General features: G+C 46.9%; 1 protein-coding gene across 19 annotated transcripts in view; it reads right to left on the reverse strand.

Moving 5' to 3' along the window:
• The window catches only part of c2cd5 (C2 calcium dependent domain containing 5), a 145,805-nt gene that overhangs the window by 20,339 nt on the left and 106,300 nt on the right, over positions 1–19,166 (reverse strand). For 13 of the 19 annotated variants that reach the window (XM_072471800.1, XM_072471789.1, XM_072471785.1 and 10 more), the window contains 6 exons: positions 16,065–16,154; positions 15,879–15,966; positions 13,562–13,663; positions 2,218–2,268; positions 1,963–2,064; positions 1,164–1,354 (listed from right to left, as the gene is read on the reverse strand). In XM_072471800.1, coding sequence (XP_072327901.1) covers positions 1,164–1,354; positions 1,963–2,064; positions 2,218–2,268; positions 13,562–13,663; positions 15,879–15,966; positions 16,065–16,154 — 624 coding nt within the window. The remainder of the gene's footprint in view (positions 1–1,163; positions 1,355–1,962; positions 2,065–2,217; positions 2,269–13,561; positions 13,664–15,878; positions 15,967–16,064; positions 16,155–19,166) is intronic. The other 6 variants (XM_072471786.1, XM_072471801.1, XM_072471802.1 and 3 more) reach the window with 3 other exon arrangements.

Genomic DNA, 19,166 nt, shown 5'->3' on the forward strand with positions numbered 1-19,166 from the left:
TGAAGGATTTGTCCCCCTAGCAACCTAGAGAGAATAAGAGAACCCAAAATATTTTCAAGTGAATAGAAGATGAATGAATGACAATTCTACTTCTTTCTGAGTGAGATAGCTGCTACTAACAAAGAGAAAGAACTAAAAATTGCATCCAACAGTAAGGGTAAATACAACAGAGCAGAGGAAGATATCATAACTTGGGCACGTATTTGATAAATTACTGTGCATCTTTATGGAGGATGACAAAAAAAACATATTTGCATTTGAAAGCTGAACTGATGAGGAAAACTATGGTCTCATGTGCCTTTCAAACACAAGTGCATATGTTTAGTGGCTTACATCACCTCGTACTATAAAAGCAGCCCTAGCGAGTGTGGAAGAGGTGACCACCTGGGTTTAAATTCAAACCAGATGATGAGAGGAGATTCCATGGGTCTATGGGCTGTATGACACAAACAAAGCTCAGTCATCTTCCAAGAGGAATCCTCTTATCTTATATCTTTTTACATAACGTGGCTTTAGAAAGGATAATGTAAATTAAAAATCAACGGTTTTTCTCAAATTGCTGTCAGGCAAGGCAATTGTATGGAAATATTTTTTTTTGACCAGAGGGACTGAATGAGGTGAGCTGAGTGTGTGTTTTCTAGGAAGGTTTTAATTCCCATGCTTGGGCATTCAGTTTTTAAAGAGTATTTTCAGTTTTCTCGATAGGTGAACCAATTGGCATGCATCACACCCAATCTACTTTTCCACATCCTACTAGTTCAGTCCTTGGGAAAGGAGTCCAATGGGATTGATGCAGTAGGCAGTGCACATTGGAAAAAGTTAGTCACTTCACAAAAAGCTACTTCTCCAAATAATGTTCTGATATTACTGCAACAGTTGTAAACAGAATTGATAGGAGGCCAATGCAAAAGATTCCTTTTTCGAATTAATTAAATAATTCTGTGCTTAATGTCACCTGGACAGGTACAACCCCACCCACCTCACATCCATCAAATAAGGGTGAAGGGGGAAAAAATGTCACCAGTAATTTTCTGGAAGGTTTCACAGTATGAAGGTAAAACACAGCCTAAAGTAATTTTTTCCCCTATTATGCAACACAACACAACACAAGAGACTTGATTTCATCTCTCTGTACAGCTCCCGCTCTCAGATTTGCTGCTCACCTCACGCAGTGAAGTGGTTTCCCGAATGAAGAACATGTTGATGATTCCAAGGTATTTGGCTATTTTGGCACCAGGAATGAAGGAGAGAGGGGTCATTTCCACAATAGTGACTGTGGAGGTTGTGCATGATATTGGTGAGCGATGGTGTGTATGGGCTTCAGCCAGTGGGCTCGCTTTATCAAGTGAAGCAACTACAATGGGTGGAAGAGAGACAGAAAAAAAGGAGAATGCAATTAGTAGTGAAAGACCAACTTGTTTAGATGTCTATGTGCATTGTCATACTTTTTCAAAGCAGCTGTAAAGTGATATTTTCAGCACCTGAAGCTCAGTGATGGAGCAGGCATGAGCTACATTAAAGAGTAGGTGATCATGCAGAACATGCAAAACAAGAGGCATAAACAGCTGGAATGGTTTTTTTTAAAAAAGGAAGTGGCATTCCATTGACAGGCGAATTTTTTCACCCACAAGGGAGCATTTTAATAGCGATGGCTGCATTGGTGGTACCTTAATATAAAAAGAAATCAAGGAAATAATTTATTTGCTGAAGGGAAGTTTTGATCAAGAGTGTGAAAGATGTTACTTTAGCAGAATGCACTATTTTCACAAGTTCATCCCAAGGTGAAAGTTAACTAATTTCTGTTAAACATTCTCTGGACAAAGGTGCAGCTTTCACACTCAAATTGCGTGTGTCATTGATTTGCAATGCCATTACTGGGTAGGACAGTCCATCCTTCACCACTGGGGATCATAGGCATGTCTCAGATTATTATCACCATGATAAACTGTAACTTGTGCCTACTTGTTTTAATTGATCCACGCCTTATGGTCTGAGCTTTCTGTTTAATGAACTCTATCCAGCTGCTGCATCTGTCTGCAAAGGAACTGTAATCAACTGAGGTGGCTAAAAACACACACAGAAAAGAAAAAGAAAAATGGATGACGTCTATTGCCCAGTGAAATGCTCCTATGATGAACCAATCATCACTGCATTAAGGGTCTGAGAAAGAGAACAAAGACCCTTTTCTTGGCTGAGTTGACAGCCTGGTTTACTCACCTCTTTGTGCTGCTGGAGTGACTTGTTGTAAATTGCCACTTTCTGTGATCCCTGAGGAAAATATTTAGTGGTTAAATATTGAATAATTTTTATGCGACAGCACACCAAAGGATTCGGTCATCATCTATATATAGATGATGGCAAAGTATAAGACCTTTATCACCATCTTGGCAAGCCATCTTAAACTACAATTCTACAGTTCTGAACTTTATAATTTAACTAAAAAATTCAAAATAGATTCAAAGAAAGTAATCAAATTGATTAGATAGAGGCGGTCAAAGAAAAAAAACTGTACATCATGTGATTGAAACTAATATGCACTTTGAACAGCAAATTTCAAGCATAAGACACTGCAGCCTTGTTTATGTCCTAAATGCAGAAACTGAGAACATAGCATTCCTTTTCATTCGTCATTTCCCGCAACAGCCTCCCCGAACAGGCGCCGGAATGTGGCGACGAGGGGCTTTTCACAGTAACTTCATTTGAAGCCTACTTGCGACAATAAGTGATTTTCATTTCATTTCATTTTCATTCATTTCATTTCATTCATTTAGGACTTACAGGTACACAGCTTAAGTTACATCACTTTTATTCAGTCACTAAGGAAATAGGGCAACCTGGAAAGATCAGTGATAAATGGCACATGTAATGAGTGTGCACCAGTGCTTTCATTCAGTGCTACAATTTTTCCAAAACACATTCTTTCTTATGTGTATTTTCAAACCATATTACTGGAGTGCCACCTATTGGTAATTTCAGTTGTCTACTTTGCAAAGCATTAGCACAGTATTTCCCAAGGAACATTAATCTAAAATAATGGAGGTGACGGGCGTAGTGGTAATGTCACTGGACTAGTAATCCAGAGGCCCAGGTTAATGCTTGGGGGTCATGAGTTGAAATCTCACCATGGCAAGTGGAGGAACTTGAAATCAATCAATTAATCTGATATTGAAAAGCTATTCTAATGGTGACCATGAAATCATTGTTGATTGCCATATGTTTGGTTCAAACATGGACAAAAGAGCTGAATGCCAGAGATGAGGTGAGAGTGACTGCCCTGGATATCAAGGCAGCATTTGACTGAGTATGGCATCAAGGAGACCTAGCTAAACTGGAGTCAATGGGAGTCAGAGGAAAAACTCTCTACTGGTTGGAGTCATACCTGGCACAAAGGAAGATGGTTGTGGTGGTTGGAGGTCAATCATCTCAACTCCAGGACACCACTGCAGGAGTTCCTCAGGGTAACGTCCTAAGCCCAACCATCTTCAGCTGTTTCACCAATGATCTCCCTTCCATCATAAAGTCAGAAGTGATGATATTTGCGGTTGACTGCACAATGTTCAGCACGATTCGCGACTCCTCAGATAATGAAGCAGCCCATGTCCAAATGGAGCAAGACCTGGACAATATCCAGGCTTGGGCTGACAAATGGCAAGTTACATTCGCACTGCACAAGTGCCAGACAGTGAGCATCTCTAACAAAAGAGAATCAAATCAATGCCCCTTGACATTCAAAGCATTACCATCACTGAATCCCCCACTATCAACATCCTGGGGTTTACCATTGATCAGGAATTCAACTGGAATAGCCATTTTAATACTGTGGCTACCAGGGCAGGACAACGGCTAGGAATCCTAAGGCATGTAACTCACCCCATGATCCCCCCAATGTCTGTCAGGAGTATAATGGAATACTCTCCACTTGCCTGGATGAGTGCAGTTCCAACAACACTCAAGAAGCTCAACACCATCCAGGACAAAGCAGCCCGCTTCATTGCTCCCCCTTCCACAAACATTCAAACCCTCCACCACCAACAAAGAGTGGCAGCCCTGTGTACCATCTACAAGATGCACTGCAGTAACTCACCACGGTTCCTTAGACAACACCTTGCAAATCCAGGACCACTACCATGTAAGAAGGACAAAAGCAGCAGATACCTGGGAACCCAACCGGAGGTTCCCCTCCAAATCACTCACCACTCTGACTTGGAAATACATTGCCATTCCTTCACTGTCCCTGGGGCAACATCCTGGAACTCCATCGCTAACAGCACAGTGGGTGTACCTACACCTCAAGGACTGCAGCGGGTCAAAAAGGCAACTCACCACCACTTTCTGAAGGGCATCTAAGGATGGGCAATAAATGCTGGCCTAACCAGCAACGCCCACATCCCGTAAATTAATTAAAAAAAATATATACATTTATTGTTCTTTGGAGAAGAAAATCTGCTGTCCTAACTGGATCGGCTGAGATGCCAGACACACCATGTGGTTGACTTTTAAATGCCCTCTTAAAAAGTCCAAGCAAGCCACTCAGTTGTATCAAACCACTGTGAAGTTTGGGGGAAAAAGGAACAAAAGCGGACGGACCGAGGCAGCAGAAAGGGCAACGGCACACCCAGCCCTGTTGACCCTGCAAAGTCCTTCTTATGAAGATCCGGGGATTTGTGCCAAAATTGGGAGAGCTGTCCCACAGGCTAGTCACGCAAGAGCCTGACATACCCATATTCACAAAATCATACCTTACAGACATTGTCCCAGGCACCATCATCATCATCCCTGGGTATGTCCTGTCCTACCGTTACAGGAGACCAACCAGAGGTGATGGTATCATGATAAGGAGATACTAGAAATTTGGGTTCAGAAATGGAGTCCAAAAATGAAGCAGATAATGTAAAGGTTTAAACAGATTGAAGGAAAATGCTGTTAGCCCAAACTCAAAGGGATACACCCATATCTGGCTGAGTTACATGCTCCCATTCAGACTTAAACTCGTTTGATGCATAATTTGATTCAAAAAGGACGCATAGTCATTCGTCGCGCGACATTCCTGCATGACCAGGCATTATCCCATTAACTGAATCTGATGACCTAATTGTCTATCAATGGAAGTTAGTTACATATGAATGGCATGGCTCTGGCCTTGTGTGTGTACGGGAAAGGGCTATCAGCAAAATAACGAGAATTGATTCAAGTTTGACCACCTATGGGGAGAAGCTTTGTTTTAAAGATTGGGTGGATCTTAGGGAGTTTGGGAACAAAGGCAGAAGCAGATGGGCAGCCAAGGAGGCAGGTTAGGAAACCTGGAAGCAGAAGGCGGTGGAGAGCAGACAGTCAGGTCATGAAGTATGCTAGTTAAAAGATGGAAGCAGCCATGGAACAGGTGATGCAAACTGCCACGGAGACAGAAAGCTTTGAAAAAAGGATTCTGCAAGAAATGTCGTAACAGAAGAAAGGTTGCTTCCAAAATGAAAGTGTTGCCTTTGCCTGGATATGTAAATGGAATGAGAGCTGTATTTTAATGTCAAGTGTTGTTTAATGGAACCTCGTATGTTAAATTTAAGAAGCTGCAGATAATCTGTTAATGTTAGAACTGTGAAGTTTGAAAGTTTAAATACTGATTTATTTTGTTTTGTTTTAATAAAGTTTTGTTTGTAAAATAACACTGCCCAATTTCTTATTATCACTCCCGGAATGAATCCATCTTTTCTGCACAGAAAAATTTAAAAATGTTATGCATCTGGTTCAGTATCTTCGTCATTGTTGAGGTCCGACCAGGCATCTGTAACAATGGCACCATAGTATACAGTCAGGAGGAGTTGCCCTGGGGTTCCGCAACATTAACTCTGGAGCCCATGAACTATCATGGCATCAGTTCAAACATGGGCAAGGAAACCTCCTGGTAATTACAACCTCCCTCAGCTGATGAATCAGTACTCCTCCATGTTGAACGCCACTTTGAGGAAGCACTGAGGGCACAAAATGTACTCTGGGTGGGGAACTTCAATGTCCATCACTAAACGTGGCTTGGTCATTCCACTACTGACTGGTCTGGCCTTGTCCTAAAGGACATAGCTGCTCGACTATGCCTCCGGCAGCTGGTGAGGGAACCAGCATGACAGAAACCCTTCATCGTGTTGTGTGGCAGTATCCCTGTGTTAAATGGGACAAATTTCGAACAGAGCTGGCAACTCAAAACTGGGCATTCATGAGCTGCTGTGGGCCATCAGTAGCTGCAGAATTGTATACAACCTCAACCTGTAACCCCATGACCGAGCATAGACCCCATTCCACTATTCCTATCATGACAAGGGAACAAGCCTGGTTCAATTAAGAGTGCAAAAGGGCACGCCGGAGCAGCACCAAGCACACCTAAAAATTAACTGTCAACCTGGTGAAGCTATAATACAAGACTATTTGCATGCCAAACATAAGCAGCAAGCAACAGACAGACCTAAGCAATCCCACAACCAATAGATCAGATTTAAGCTCTGCAGTCCTGTCACATCCAGCAGTGAGTGGTGGTGGACCATTAAACAGCTCACTGGAGGAGGAGGCTCCAGAAATATCCCCATTCTCAATGATAGGGGAGCCCAGCACAGCAGTGCAAAAGATGAGGCTGAAGAATTTGCAACAATCTTCATCCAGAAGTGCGAAGTGGATGATCCATCTCGGCCTTCTCTGGAGGACCCAAGCATCACAAAGCCAAACATCAGCAATGTGACAATGTCAAGCAGCACTCATTGGGCAAGAACCTGCTCACTGGCACTCAGTTTAGGTTCCTGACCTCATGACAGCCTTAGTTCAAACATGGACAAAAGAACTGAACTCCAGAGGTGAGATGAGAGTGACTGCCCTTGATATCAAGGATGCATTTGGCAGAGTATGGCATCAAGGAGCCCTAGCAAAACTGAAGAAAATGGGAGCTAGGGGTAAAAGCCTCCACTGTTACAAGTTTGTAATAAAATACATATTTTTTAAACCCTCCACTGGTTGGAGTCGTACCTAGCATAACGGAACTTGGCTGTAGTTGCTGGAGATCAATTATCGGAGTCCCAGGACATTACTGTAGGAATTACTTGGGGCAGTATCCTACACCCAACCATCGTTAGCTGTTTCATCAATGACCTTCCTTCCATCATTAGGTCAGAAGTGGGGATGTTCACTGATGACTGCACAATGTGCAATACCACTCAGGGCTCCTCAGATACTGAAGCAGTAATAATAATAATCTTTAGTGTCACAAGTAGGCTTACATTAACACTGCAATGAAGCTGTGAAAAGTCTTGCCCATATGCAGTAAGACCTGGACAATATACAGGCCTGGGCTGATAAGTGGCAAGTAACATTCATGCCAAACAAGTGCCAGACAATGACAGAATTTAACCATTTCCCTTTGGCATTCAATGGCATTGTCATTGCTAAATCCCCCACTATCACCATTTTGGGAGTTATCATTGACCAGAAGCTTAACCAGACAAGCAATATAAATACTGTGGCTTCAAGAGTAGCTCAGAGGCTGTGAATTCTGCGGAGAGTAACACACTTCTTGATTACAAAGCCTGTCGACCATCTACAAAGCACAAGTCAAGAGTGTGATGGAATATTTTCCACTTGGCTGGGTGAGTGCAGCTCCAACAATACTCAAGAAGCTCAACACCATCCAGGACAAAGCAGCCTGCTTGATTGGCACCCCGCCCAAATCTTCAATTTTCACTCCCTCCACTACTGACACACAGTGGGTGCAGAAACACAACAAGGCTTCTCTGACAGCACCTTCCAAACACGTGACCTCTACCACCTAGAAGGATAAGGCAGAAGATACAAAGGAACACCACCACCTGCACATTCCGCTCCTTGGCACTCACCATCCTGACTTGGGCTATAAGCTGTTCTTTCACTGTTACTGGGTCAAAATCATGAAACTCCTTTCCTAACAGCACCGTGAATCACCTATGACACATGGACTGTAATGGTTCAAGGCAGCTCATCACCACATGTTTAAGGGCAATTAGGGACAGGAAATAAATGCTGGCCTAGCCAGTGGCACCCACATCCCATGAACAAAGAATAAAAACAGGAACAAATTTGTTCCAAGTACAGCAAGTAGTGATATGGTGCATGTATTTTCACTGATTGAGGCTTTCTCAATGATGCACTCAGAAAATCCAGCCATGCAGATTTGGATTTTTTAATACATAACTCACTTTGGATGGCTAGGTCATTTCTGCAGTGGGTGCACTGTTGCAGAGCCGACCATTTCCAACATGCAGAACAAATAAATTGGGTTGTCATTCCAGGTCTCATACAGAACTATTTAATATGCATAAAATTTAAAAATGTTAGAAGATTGTGATTTGGGCTTCACATGGGCCAGCTCAAAAAGTCAACATTCCAAATTGGGATCATGGGCGGGATTCTCCGAAAACTGGTGCGATGTCCGGGACCCGGCGCCAAAATCGGCACGGATCACTCCGGCGTCGGGCCCCCCAAACAACGCAAATTCTCCGGCCCCGAATGGGCTAGCAGCGGCGTGATGCCATTCACGATGGTGTCACCCGACATTGACGGCTCAAAAGATGCGTCCCCTCCCCCACCCCGGAAGACCCGATAAGATGGCCGCCTGCCGCGCAGCCCCGAGGTTCCAGGACCGCGACATCGAGGCGCTCCTGGACGCAGTGGCGGAGAGGAGGGAGTCCGTGTACCCCGGACACGGCCGCAGGGTCGCCCCACGCCTCAGCCGGCGTCTGTGGAGGGAGGTGGCAGCTGATGAGAGGCCATTCACCGTACATGAGGAAAGGGCCCTGGAACTGGCTGGCGGACCCGAGGACCGGGAGGTTGTCGATGCAGAGGTCGGGGCCTACCAGCAAGTGAGCCACCGACAGCCCGTCCCCATATCCCCCCTCCCCATATCACTGCTCCCCATATCACCGCCTGCGTGTCTAACCATGCATGCTTCATTGTGTATTGCAGGAGCAAACGTCGAGGCATCCATCCCCGCAGATGCGACCGCCCACAGGATGCCCCAGGGCGACCACGGGATACGGAGATACCCAGGCCCCCTGGCACGCGACGCCCACAGGATGCCCCACGGCGACTACAGGAGACGGAGAGACCTGGAGCAATAGGGAGACGACGCCCCCTTCTCATGCGGGTGCGGCGCGCAGGCGTGTGCCACCCAGCAACGAGGGGGCAGCCGCAGGCCCCCGTCGCAGCCAAGCCACAAAACCACTACCCAGGACAGCCCTACCCAGGACAGCCCTACCCAGGAAACCGAAATACAGGACAGTGACACAGAGTGGATGGGTGGAGACGAACCGCCAACCCAAAGTAACATGTACTCAGAGTCGGACGATGCGCACGACACAACGCCTCTGCTGACTCCAACACCCTCCACCATCGCAGAAACACTCACCTCGGTTGGGCACTTCAGTGATGAGGCGTCTGGTACACTCACTGGTGCGCACAACACAGCCGTACAGGTACAGCAGATGGAGATAGGAGCAGCAGAGGGGCCGGGAGGTCGGAGGGCACCCTAGCGCAAGTGAACATCTGCCGCCCAGATGGATCCCGGGTTCCTGGAGTTACCACGCCCACCCATAGCCCCGATGCAACCACCGAACCTGGGATGAGTGAAGAGGGTGACGGTCGGCTTGCAGCGGCTGCAGTCGCAGGTGGAGGAGTGCACCCGCGTCCAGGAGCTGGGAATGGTGCGGGTCATGCGCGCCACCCAGGCCGACACCGCACGGGTGGCGTCCGCGGTGGAGGCAATGGGTGCGACGGTGTCAGACATGGGGAGCAGTATGCGAGGCCTCGGGTTTTCCGTGTAGGCGGCGTCTGTGGCCCAGGACATGGCTGCCCTCTCACAGGAGGCCATGAGCCAGCGCCAGCGGCAGATGGCAGAGGCGCTCAACGCCGTGGTCCTGTCTCAACAAGCCATGGCCTAGTCTCAGCAGGCAATAGCCCAATCCCTGCAGGCCATGGCCCAGTCTCAGCCGTCCATCGCTGAGGGCATCGGCGCCATTGCCCATGTGCTAGCCGGCGTCGCACAGTCAGACAGGGATGGCCAACTCCGAGCTCCATGGCTGCAAACCTGCAGACCCTTGTCGATACCAGTACGGGCCTCCAGGACTGGCAGCGCCAGGTGTCGGAGGGGCGTCGGATGGCCGGTCCGTTCTCACCCCCGACCCATATAGAGGCCTGGGGGCCAATGGGCACCCCGAGGGAGGAAGAGTTGCTGGCGCCCGTCCCTGGTCCCCCTGTAGGGGCGGTCCAGGAACACTGTAGCACCTCGGACCCCCCCCTTCCGTCCTAGGTGCATCGGGTGGGCAACGGGCAGGACAGGCAGGCAGCTCGCCATCCCAGTCGCCCAGGCCGCAGCCCGGCCCATCTAGGCCAGGACGCCCCAGGAAACGGCCGCCAAATGGATCCCGAGTCAGAGGGCAGGAATCGCAGGAGTCCACCTCCAGTTCTGCTGTACCGTCTGGGGAACCAGGCGTAGTCAAAGGGCCCGTAAGGCCAAACAATTAGACACTGAGTAAGTTGGCACGGGTGCAGGGCACAGACGAGTTTTAGGGGCGAGGGCACGTGTATGCACGGTTTGTTATTAAAATCATATTAACACCTACAGAAGCTGCCTTTGTGCTCTGACCGAAGCATGCGGGGGTGTCATGTACGTTGAGCGCCAGTGTGTGTGTGAGGGGTGGTCTTACGTCGGCCTCAGGTGAGTCTGCCCCCTTCCTCCTGGGCCGCCCTCACCATCCCCCCGGGCAGAGGATGGGACCGTGCGCTGCAGTGTCACAGCCGCATGCAGGGATGGTCCGGGTGGATGGTGGTACTGTGGCCATGGGTCAGACATCGTCCAACGATGTGGAGCCAGGAGCTCATTGCAGAGCGGGTTGTCATCATCCTCCATGGCCTGCAATAGACACGCTTCCAATGGCGTCCGTGAGAGCCCGGCCGTTGTGCGCAGGTGGATCTGCAATGGAGGGGTGGTGTGCATGCGGGTGGGGGTGGGTGTGGTTTGGGGGGGGGGGTTGTTCGGGTGTTGCCATGGTGTGCGGCCATACTCGCCGATTCCTACGCCCCCTAGTCTGTGAAGCGGGCGGCTATCAGCTTGTCCCGTGCCCGCTGGCCCAGTCGGTAACGGTGGACAGCCACCCGCCCATGACTAGCCCGTCTGCCCAGACCATTGTCCCCATCCCCCTCATCTGGGGAGGACTGCGCCTCTTCCTGCTGCTCCTCCACTCTGCGCTCCTCTGCCTGCGGAACATCGCCCCTCTGCTGGGCTATGTTGTGCAGGACGCAGCACACCACAATGATGCGGCCGACCCTACCTGACGGATACTGGAGAGCGCCCCCAGAGAGGTCCAGGCACCTGAAACGTATTTTGAGCACGCCAAAGCACCTCTCTATCACACCCCTTGTCGTTGCAAGGGCATCATTGTAGCTGTTCTCCGCGTCATTCTGTGGCCTCCGTATAGGCGCCATCAGCCACGACCGCAACGGGAAACCCTGTCGCCCAGCAACCAGCACCTCAGCCGGGGGTGGCGTCCCTCGTACATGCCGGGGATGTAAACCGCGACAGCACGTATGAGTCATGTACACTTCCCAGGTACCGGGCCCAGGATAATCATGCGGTGATCGCAGACCACCTGGATGTTCATCCGATATCTGCGCGATGCCGGACATGTCCCCACCTGGCATCTGGAATGACCCCATGGCATAAAGGTTCAGGGCCACCGTACCCTTGACGGACACGGGGAGAGGGTGTCCCCCCCAGTGCCACGCGGTGCCAGGTGTGCCACGGTTTCCCGGCTGATCCGAAGTCTCCTCCTGCATTCCCGGTCCGTGAGGTCCTGGTACGACAACCGGGGCCAGTACACATGGGGCTTCCTCGGGTGCCTCCGTTACCGTGGCGGCGCGACGTCATCCTACCTCTCCTCGTGTTCCTCCTCCACTACGTGCTCCCCCTCCTCGTCCTGTCGGGCAGGTATCCCTTCCGCCTGGGCGGCTGCCGCCTGCCCCTCTGCGGCATGCTCCTCTGCGGCAGCCTGCGCCACCTGTCTGGCATGCTCCTCCTCCTCCAGGGCAACATGGAGAATAGCGGCTGCCGCCATGGCGGCCAACATCGCTGGCTGATCAGGAAACATGACGGCCTGCGGGGGGAGGGGGCGGGAGACGACATGTCATTATTGCCCGTACCCCCCTCCCCCAGCCAGGTGGCATGGGCTGCATGGATGCGACTGTTGGAGGATGGCACCTGGCCAGGCGGACAAACTCCCTTGCCCTCGCCACCCCCCCCCACCCCCCGGCCTCAGCAGTGCGCAGGACCAGAGCGGAGCGAGGCAGACCGCCTCCTCCTGACCTCAGCGCGTTGACCCAGGAGCAGATTCCGGAGTCTTCTCTCCAGAAGCGGCGGCAGAGACTAGGCCATGCAGCCCATACACTGATGTTAGTCCTCTGGACGCAAGAGATTCCTCCATTTTGTAGCTGCCAGCAATGCTGGTGAGAGCTCCAGGGCCTCTGGTAAACAACCCATTAAGGAGAAGCTGAATTTTTTTTCTTTGTTTTAAAATAAATTTAGAATATTCAGTTCATTTTTCCAATTCAGGGGCTAAATTGCCCCTTAATTGGAAAGCAGGAGGCAAAGTTCATGTGTGTTATATACAGGGAAGTACTGGCAAATAAAAGATTAAAACCCTCAAAACTTCAAAGTCTGTGGAATTCATTGCCACAGAGGGCGGTGGAGGCCGGGATGTTGAGTGTCTTTAAGACAGAAGTTGATAAATTCTTGATTTCTCGAGGAATTAAGGGCTATTGAGAGAGAGCCGGTAAATGGAGTTGAAATCAGCCATGATTGAATTGTGGAGTGGACTCGATGGGCCGAATGGCCTTACTTCCGCTCCTATGTCTTATGGTCTTATTTGAAGACTAGACATGGCGGGCCATGTCCTGAGCAGAAATGTAACATTGAATGACAAAGCAAGTGAAATCGTGAGTACCAAGCAGGCTCTCCTGTCACAAAAAAGAGAAGCAAAAATGGTGAGTCACGAAGGTTGGCCGGTTGGTAAATTTTGGTCCCGGGCAAAAAAGTTTGGAAAACACTGCCTTAAAGCATCTTATAAAGCTACGTCTGCAAGATTAAACACATTTTTAATAAGGCAAGGTTTTCCTTCTTTGCTCTAAAGCATATCCCTTCTCACGAAGACAAGGTTGGTACAATCTACAGGCATCCTAGTATCAATCGCATTATCGTTCATCGGTTAAATTATATTTAACCGTTGAGAGAGAAAACATCTTTCTTCACCTGGCCACATTTTCCACATTGATCTGCTGGGCAAGATTCAAAAATAAACACTTACAGAGACTGGGACTTGAAATGAATGCTTTTAACTGGATTTCACCATTGTGGAAACCGGCCACTTGGAAGAACAGTTTCTAACAATTCTGGAGTGAAATGTGGTACTATAATGATGTTATAGGCCTTTAACATGCATTTGGATCACAAAAATATTCCATTTAAATTGCTTTTAAATCTCCGATGTGCAGTACACTGCCTTACCTACAGTCTTACAAGGTGAAAAGTGCAGCGCAGATTGACTGGACTGCGATTCCATGCAGAGTTCCAAAGTAAACTGGAGTTGGTCTTCATTTTCTACAGAAGCTTTAGATCAATGATGAAACAGAAACAATTAATTTCAATTAAGTGAAGATTTTTAAGGAAATCAAAATTGTGAGGAATACTGCTTCATGACCAGTTGAACAAATATCATAGAAGAATGCAGCACAGAAGGAATCCATTTAACCCAATGTGATTGTACTGACTTTGACTTATCCAATTGATCCCACTTCTATGCCCATTGCACGTAGCCCAGCAATTTTCTTTTCTTTCAAGTCTTTATACAATTCCTTTTGAAAGTTTTACTAAATCTCCCTCCAACAACCTTTTAGACACTGCGTTCCAGATCATAACTCAGTGTAAAGATATTTCCTCTCACCATGTTTCTGGTTCTATTACTAACAGCTTTAATCTATGTCCTCTGGGCTACACACCTGTCTGCCACTGGAAACAATTTCTCCTTATTTACTCAATATCAAAATATTTGAATACCTCTATTAAATTTCCCCTTAACCTTCTCTGCTCCAAGGAGAACAAATCCCTGCTTCTTTAGTCTCTCTAGATAATTGAAGTTTTGCATTCTTGTAAATCTCCTTTACATACTCAAGCTTTGAGGAGCTTCCTGAAGTGTGGTGCCCCGTTTTGGTACAATACTCTAAAACTGAGGCCTAACCGCTTTTGTACCTTACACCTCTATTTATAGAGCCAAGGATCCTGTATTCTTCTCCAACAGCTTTCTCAATTTATCCTGCTGGCTCAAAGATTTGTGTTCACACAATCCCAGGTCTCAGTGATCTTATACACCTATTTCAATTGTACCATATGATTTTTATTGTATCTCTTTTCAAACTGCATTATTTCATGATTCTTTGTGTTATACTGCATCTGTCATACGTCTGCCCATTTCATTTGTCTATCTATGTCCTCCTGACATCTACCACTATCGTCTTCATTTTTTCACTACATCTTCAAGTTTCATGTCATCTGCATCGCCTTGTATACCCAAGTCCAGGTCAACAAGAGCAGTGGGCTTAACAAGGACCCTGGGCAGCACCACTGGATACTTTGGGATTGCTTTGGATATTGCCTTAATGCCTTCCATTATAAAAAATATAAATTGATTCTATAGACAATACATTTTACATTGCGCTCAGAATACCGAATGACAGGGCAGCACAGTGGCGCAGTGGTAGCACGGCAGTCTCATGGCGCCGAGGTCCCAGGTTCGATCCCGACTCTGGGTCACTGTCCCCGTGACTCCCCGTGTTTGCGTGGGTTTCGACCCCACAACCCAAAGATGTGCAAGGTAGGTGGATTGAACACGCTAAAATTGCCCTTTAATTGGAAAAAATGAATTGGGTACTCCAAATTTATTTTTTTAAAAGAATACCAAATGAGTGAAACATTCTATGCCACAATTTAAGTGAAAACGTTACAGTACCTCAAACAATACATTACAGAAATTTTACACTGTAGACTACAAAGTTTTTTTCTTCCGATGTGAATGATCACCAGCAAACATACAGCAGAAAAATTGAGTCTCTGAACTACAGTGTGCGGTAATAGTGGAAATAAATATAGGGTAAACTAAGCAAGTTATGAGAATTTTTAACTTGCAAAACTACCTAGAGAACTTGGAAATGGGAACTGATGTTATCAGTTGTATAAAGGTTCGGGTAGGTTTTTTTAACCAGGTCCTTCTGAGTGGGCAGCACGGTGGCGCAGTAGTTAGCATTGCTGTGTCACGGCGCTGAGGTCCCAGGTTCCATCCCGGCTCTGGGTCACTGTCCGTGTGGAGTTTGCACATTCTCCCGTGTTTGCGTGGGTTTCATCCCCACAACCCAAAAGGTGTGCAGGGTAGGTAGATTGGCCACATGAAATTGCCCCTTAATTGGAAAAAATGAATTGGGTACGCTAAATTAAAAAGTTTCTTCGATGCTAAAATTCAATTGTATACTCCCAGATTTAGCCACAAAATCAAAAATGAATAAACTAAACAATTATACAGAGGGGATCATTATCTCTTCAAGGGTTTAAACAAAACCTTGGATTCACAGATCAGAACTTGATTGTAAATGACTATTTCCAAATTTTACATGATGTGGTGACACTAAATTAAAGAATAAGCTATCCAAGCAACTTTTTTGGTACATTGAGTACCAATATTCAAGTGTTTCTGGATCACATTGAGAAATCATTAGCATTGAATCTGACTCTTATTTAGTAACCAATATTATATCTTGACCATGAAATACTTCACCTTTCAGGATGGTCTTGTCTGTGCAAACCTTAGTCACGTATTGGGCTTGGTCCTTGTCATATGTTATTGCAACAGCTGTAACTGCAACCTATAAAAATAAACCAAATGTGAGTCATAGCCACAACCTAATTATGGAGGCTGGATCAGGAAACAATACTGTCAATGTCGGCCATTTATCAAACGTACCTGGATTAATTCATCCTCTGGTAATGCGACGTTGAAATTCACATGACAAAGACAGCAAGGTACCATGGATCGTAATTTAAAATACAGCGTCTGGAAAATTAGGGAAAACACTTAATTGATCAGATAGTCAGACAAAACATAGCTATGACATCATTTTCATGCAAAATATATCTAAAATTGTACAGCACCACTGTATTGTTTATTGTGCCATAACTTCACCTCGTCACAGGATAGCAATGGATCAGCATTCTTGTTGCACCACCTTGGGGAAGCCAATGATCCTCCCAGTAAATCAAAATCAACACGGCGGCAGTGCTTAGCACTGCTGCCTCACAGCTCCAGGGACCCGGGTTTAATTCCGGCCTGGTCTGTGTGGAGTTTGTATGTTCTCCTATTGTCTGCGTGGGTTTCCTCCGGGTGCTCCGGTTTCCTCCCACAGTCCAAAAATGTGCAGGTTAGATGGATTGGCCATGCTAAAATTGTCCCTTAGTATCCAGGGATGTACAGGTTAGGTGGGGTTACGGAGATCGGGTGGGAGAATATGCCTCGACTGGGTGCTCTTTCAGAGGGTCTGTGCAGACTCGATGGGTCTATTGGCCTCCTTCTGCACTTTAGAGATTCTATGATTCTTTTTTTAAAAATGTATTTTATTACAAACATGTATCAAAACAGGTTACAGCAAATAAACACCCCGGAAAACATATTTCCCAACAATCAATTATAGTTAGTCCAACTTTTTCACCACCCACCCTCAGTGACGAACAGCTCCTCAAATTTCCCCCACGTTTTCGTAAACCCCTCTGTTGAGCTCCTTAACTCATATTTATGAAATATTTATACTGTGGAGAGAGAATGAAAGATGAGTCGTAGCCACAGAAACCCAGGGAAACGGGATGCAAAGAGCCACAGAAAACAAAGGTTATTTCATGGAATCTCTATGGTCCGATATCACTCCTTCGATCTCTCAAATCTGCAACCCCTGCACCTCCAAGTACTTTTCCACCCGTTCCATCAAACTCTTCAGGGTGCCACAGCTCCTTCGATGGCCTTTGAGAGATCTTCCTGCATTTCCTTCCTCTGCTGGTGGAATTCCTCCTTAATAAAAGCTATCACTGCTCCATCTGGGGATTTCCACCTTGCACCAGCCCCCTCCCCCCCGCCGCCATTCTTACACCACCTGCTGTGCCACAGGTTTCCTCCAACTCTTTGGTCAGGTCTCTCACCGTCTTCTGCTGGGTTTGATAACCAGCGGACATACCACTCCTGGGGGAAACTACTCCTTCTACCTTCAACTTTTTCATCAAAATTCCACCCAATATCGGGTTTTAAAAAAAAAGCTCTTTCCAAAGCCTTCGAGCAGGAGCTGCCCTGTGTGTGACCACTCACACCATGGCCCCCACCGGAAGTTCCAGGTTCTATGGCTCTATGAACAAGTCTGAAACCTGGTACAGCCTAGAACTTCCGCCTCTGCTGGGTGGAAATGTTACTGCTCTCCTGATTTGGGTCAGCTCAGTATACAGTAATTCATTTCCAGTGTTATGCAGGTCCTGCCCAACTTTCCACACAGTCAACACATGAATGAAATTAAATGAAAATCGCTTATTGTCACAAGTAGGCTTCAAATGAAGTTACTGTGAAAAGCCCCTAGTCGTCACATTCCGGCGCCTGTTCAGGGAGGCTGGAACTGGAATTGAACCGTGCTGCGGGCCTGCCTTGGTCTGCTTTCAAAGCCAGCAATTTAGCCCTGTGCTAAACAGCCCCAGTCTGATCCACAATGGACTTAACAACCATCGACACAAGCTCAAAGAAGCAGTGGTGGAACCTGCAAAAAGATAACTGGGAGGAATATGGCAAGATGTTGGTACAAAGTATTCCAATGACAATATCTAGAGCTGGAATACAGTCACTTCTGCAGAGCCATCTATAAACCAGTCACCAGAACCATTCCAAGGGGATATTGTCCAATGTATATACCTTGCCTGGAAGAGGAGTCTGCTTCCCTGACTTTTCCAGAGACCCGGATATGGCAAACTATCTGAAGAAGCGATATCAGACTCTATGTTAACTCTGTTTTTCTCTCCAGTTTCCCCTCAGCATTTTCTGTTTTTAATTCAGATTTTATTATGGCAAACCATCTAATTGGATGGATTGTACTCGCTGGGCAAGATGGGAAGAGGCAACAAAGAACCTGGACATCACTCACTCAAATCAGAAATGTTGGAGATTTCTACCCCACCTTGGAGCAGCCCAGTAACCATCAATGCCAAGCTGCCCATCTGTTAATGTCAATTAGGTAGTCAGTCATCTCCCAGAGAGTGGTGGGTGCCTGGAACCCGTTGCAGAGGATGTGCTAGAAGCGGGCACATTTGCAAATTTAAGAGGCATCTCGATGGGTACATGAATCAGGAGGAAATAGAGGGATATGGACCGAGTAAGGGCAGAAGGTATTTTTTAAGTTAGGGAACCAAGATTGGCACAGGCTTGGAGGGCCGAAGGGCTTGTTCCTGTGCTGTACTTTTCTTTGTTATTTGTTTGTTCTCTGTTCACATGGGAAGAGCACTGCTGGGAAAAAAAAGGGTGAAGGAACAAACCTGGAGTGTGTGGAGATCTTTCCATTGGCAGCACAACTCCAGATTGGGATCCTTTACCACCCTGGAGTTGGACAAGGTATGACAAACCATCAAGCGAAGTACTACTGCTGGTTATGACACCATCTCCCCTTTGGCACATTGGCCCAAGGCCCAGGTCCTGGCTGGCCCAATTCTTTATAATGGCCACAAAACTTTATTATAATTACAATATCAAACATTTTAATTTCACACCCAAAAAGAACAGCTTACAATTTACACCGTAAAGACAAATACTCAACTTCCCATTAAACAAGGAAATGAACTTACAGATTTCAATCTATCTTGCTATGGGGGAATTGTAGACTCATCAGGCAGATCAGAAAGCAACTCCTCTCTCCAAAGTTTCTCCATCAACTCCTTCTCTCATGCTTTCAGAAAATTGTCTCTGACTTCCTTGGCTCCACCCAGAATGGACCTAATCTCCCCAAGCTCAAAAACAACTTATCGCTGCAGGCAGCAAAGCACACTCACT

This window comes from Scyliorhinus torazame, chromosome 13, assembly GCF_047496885.1.
Source record: "Scyliorhinus torazame isolate Kashiwa2021f chromosome 13, sScyTor2.1, whole genome shotgun sequence".
NCBI classification, from domain to species: Eukaryota; Metazoa; Chordata; class Chondrichthyes; order Carcharhiniformes; family Scyliorhinidae; genus Scyliorhinus; species Scyliorhinus torazame.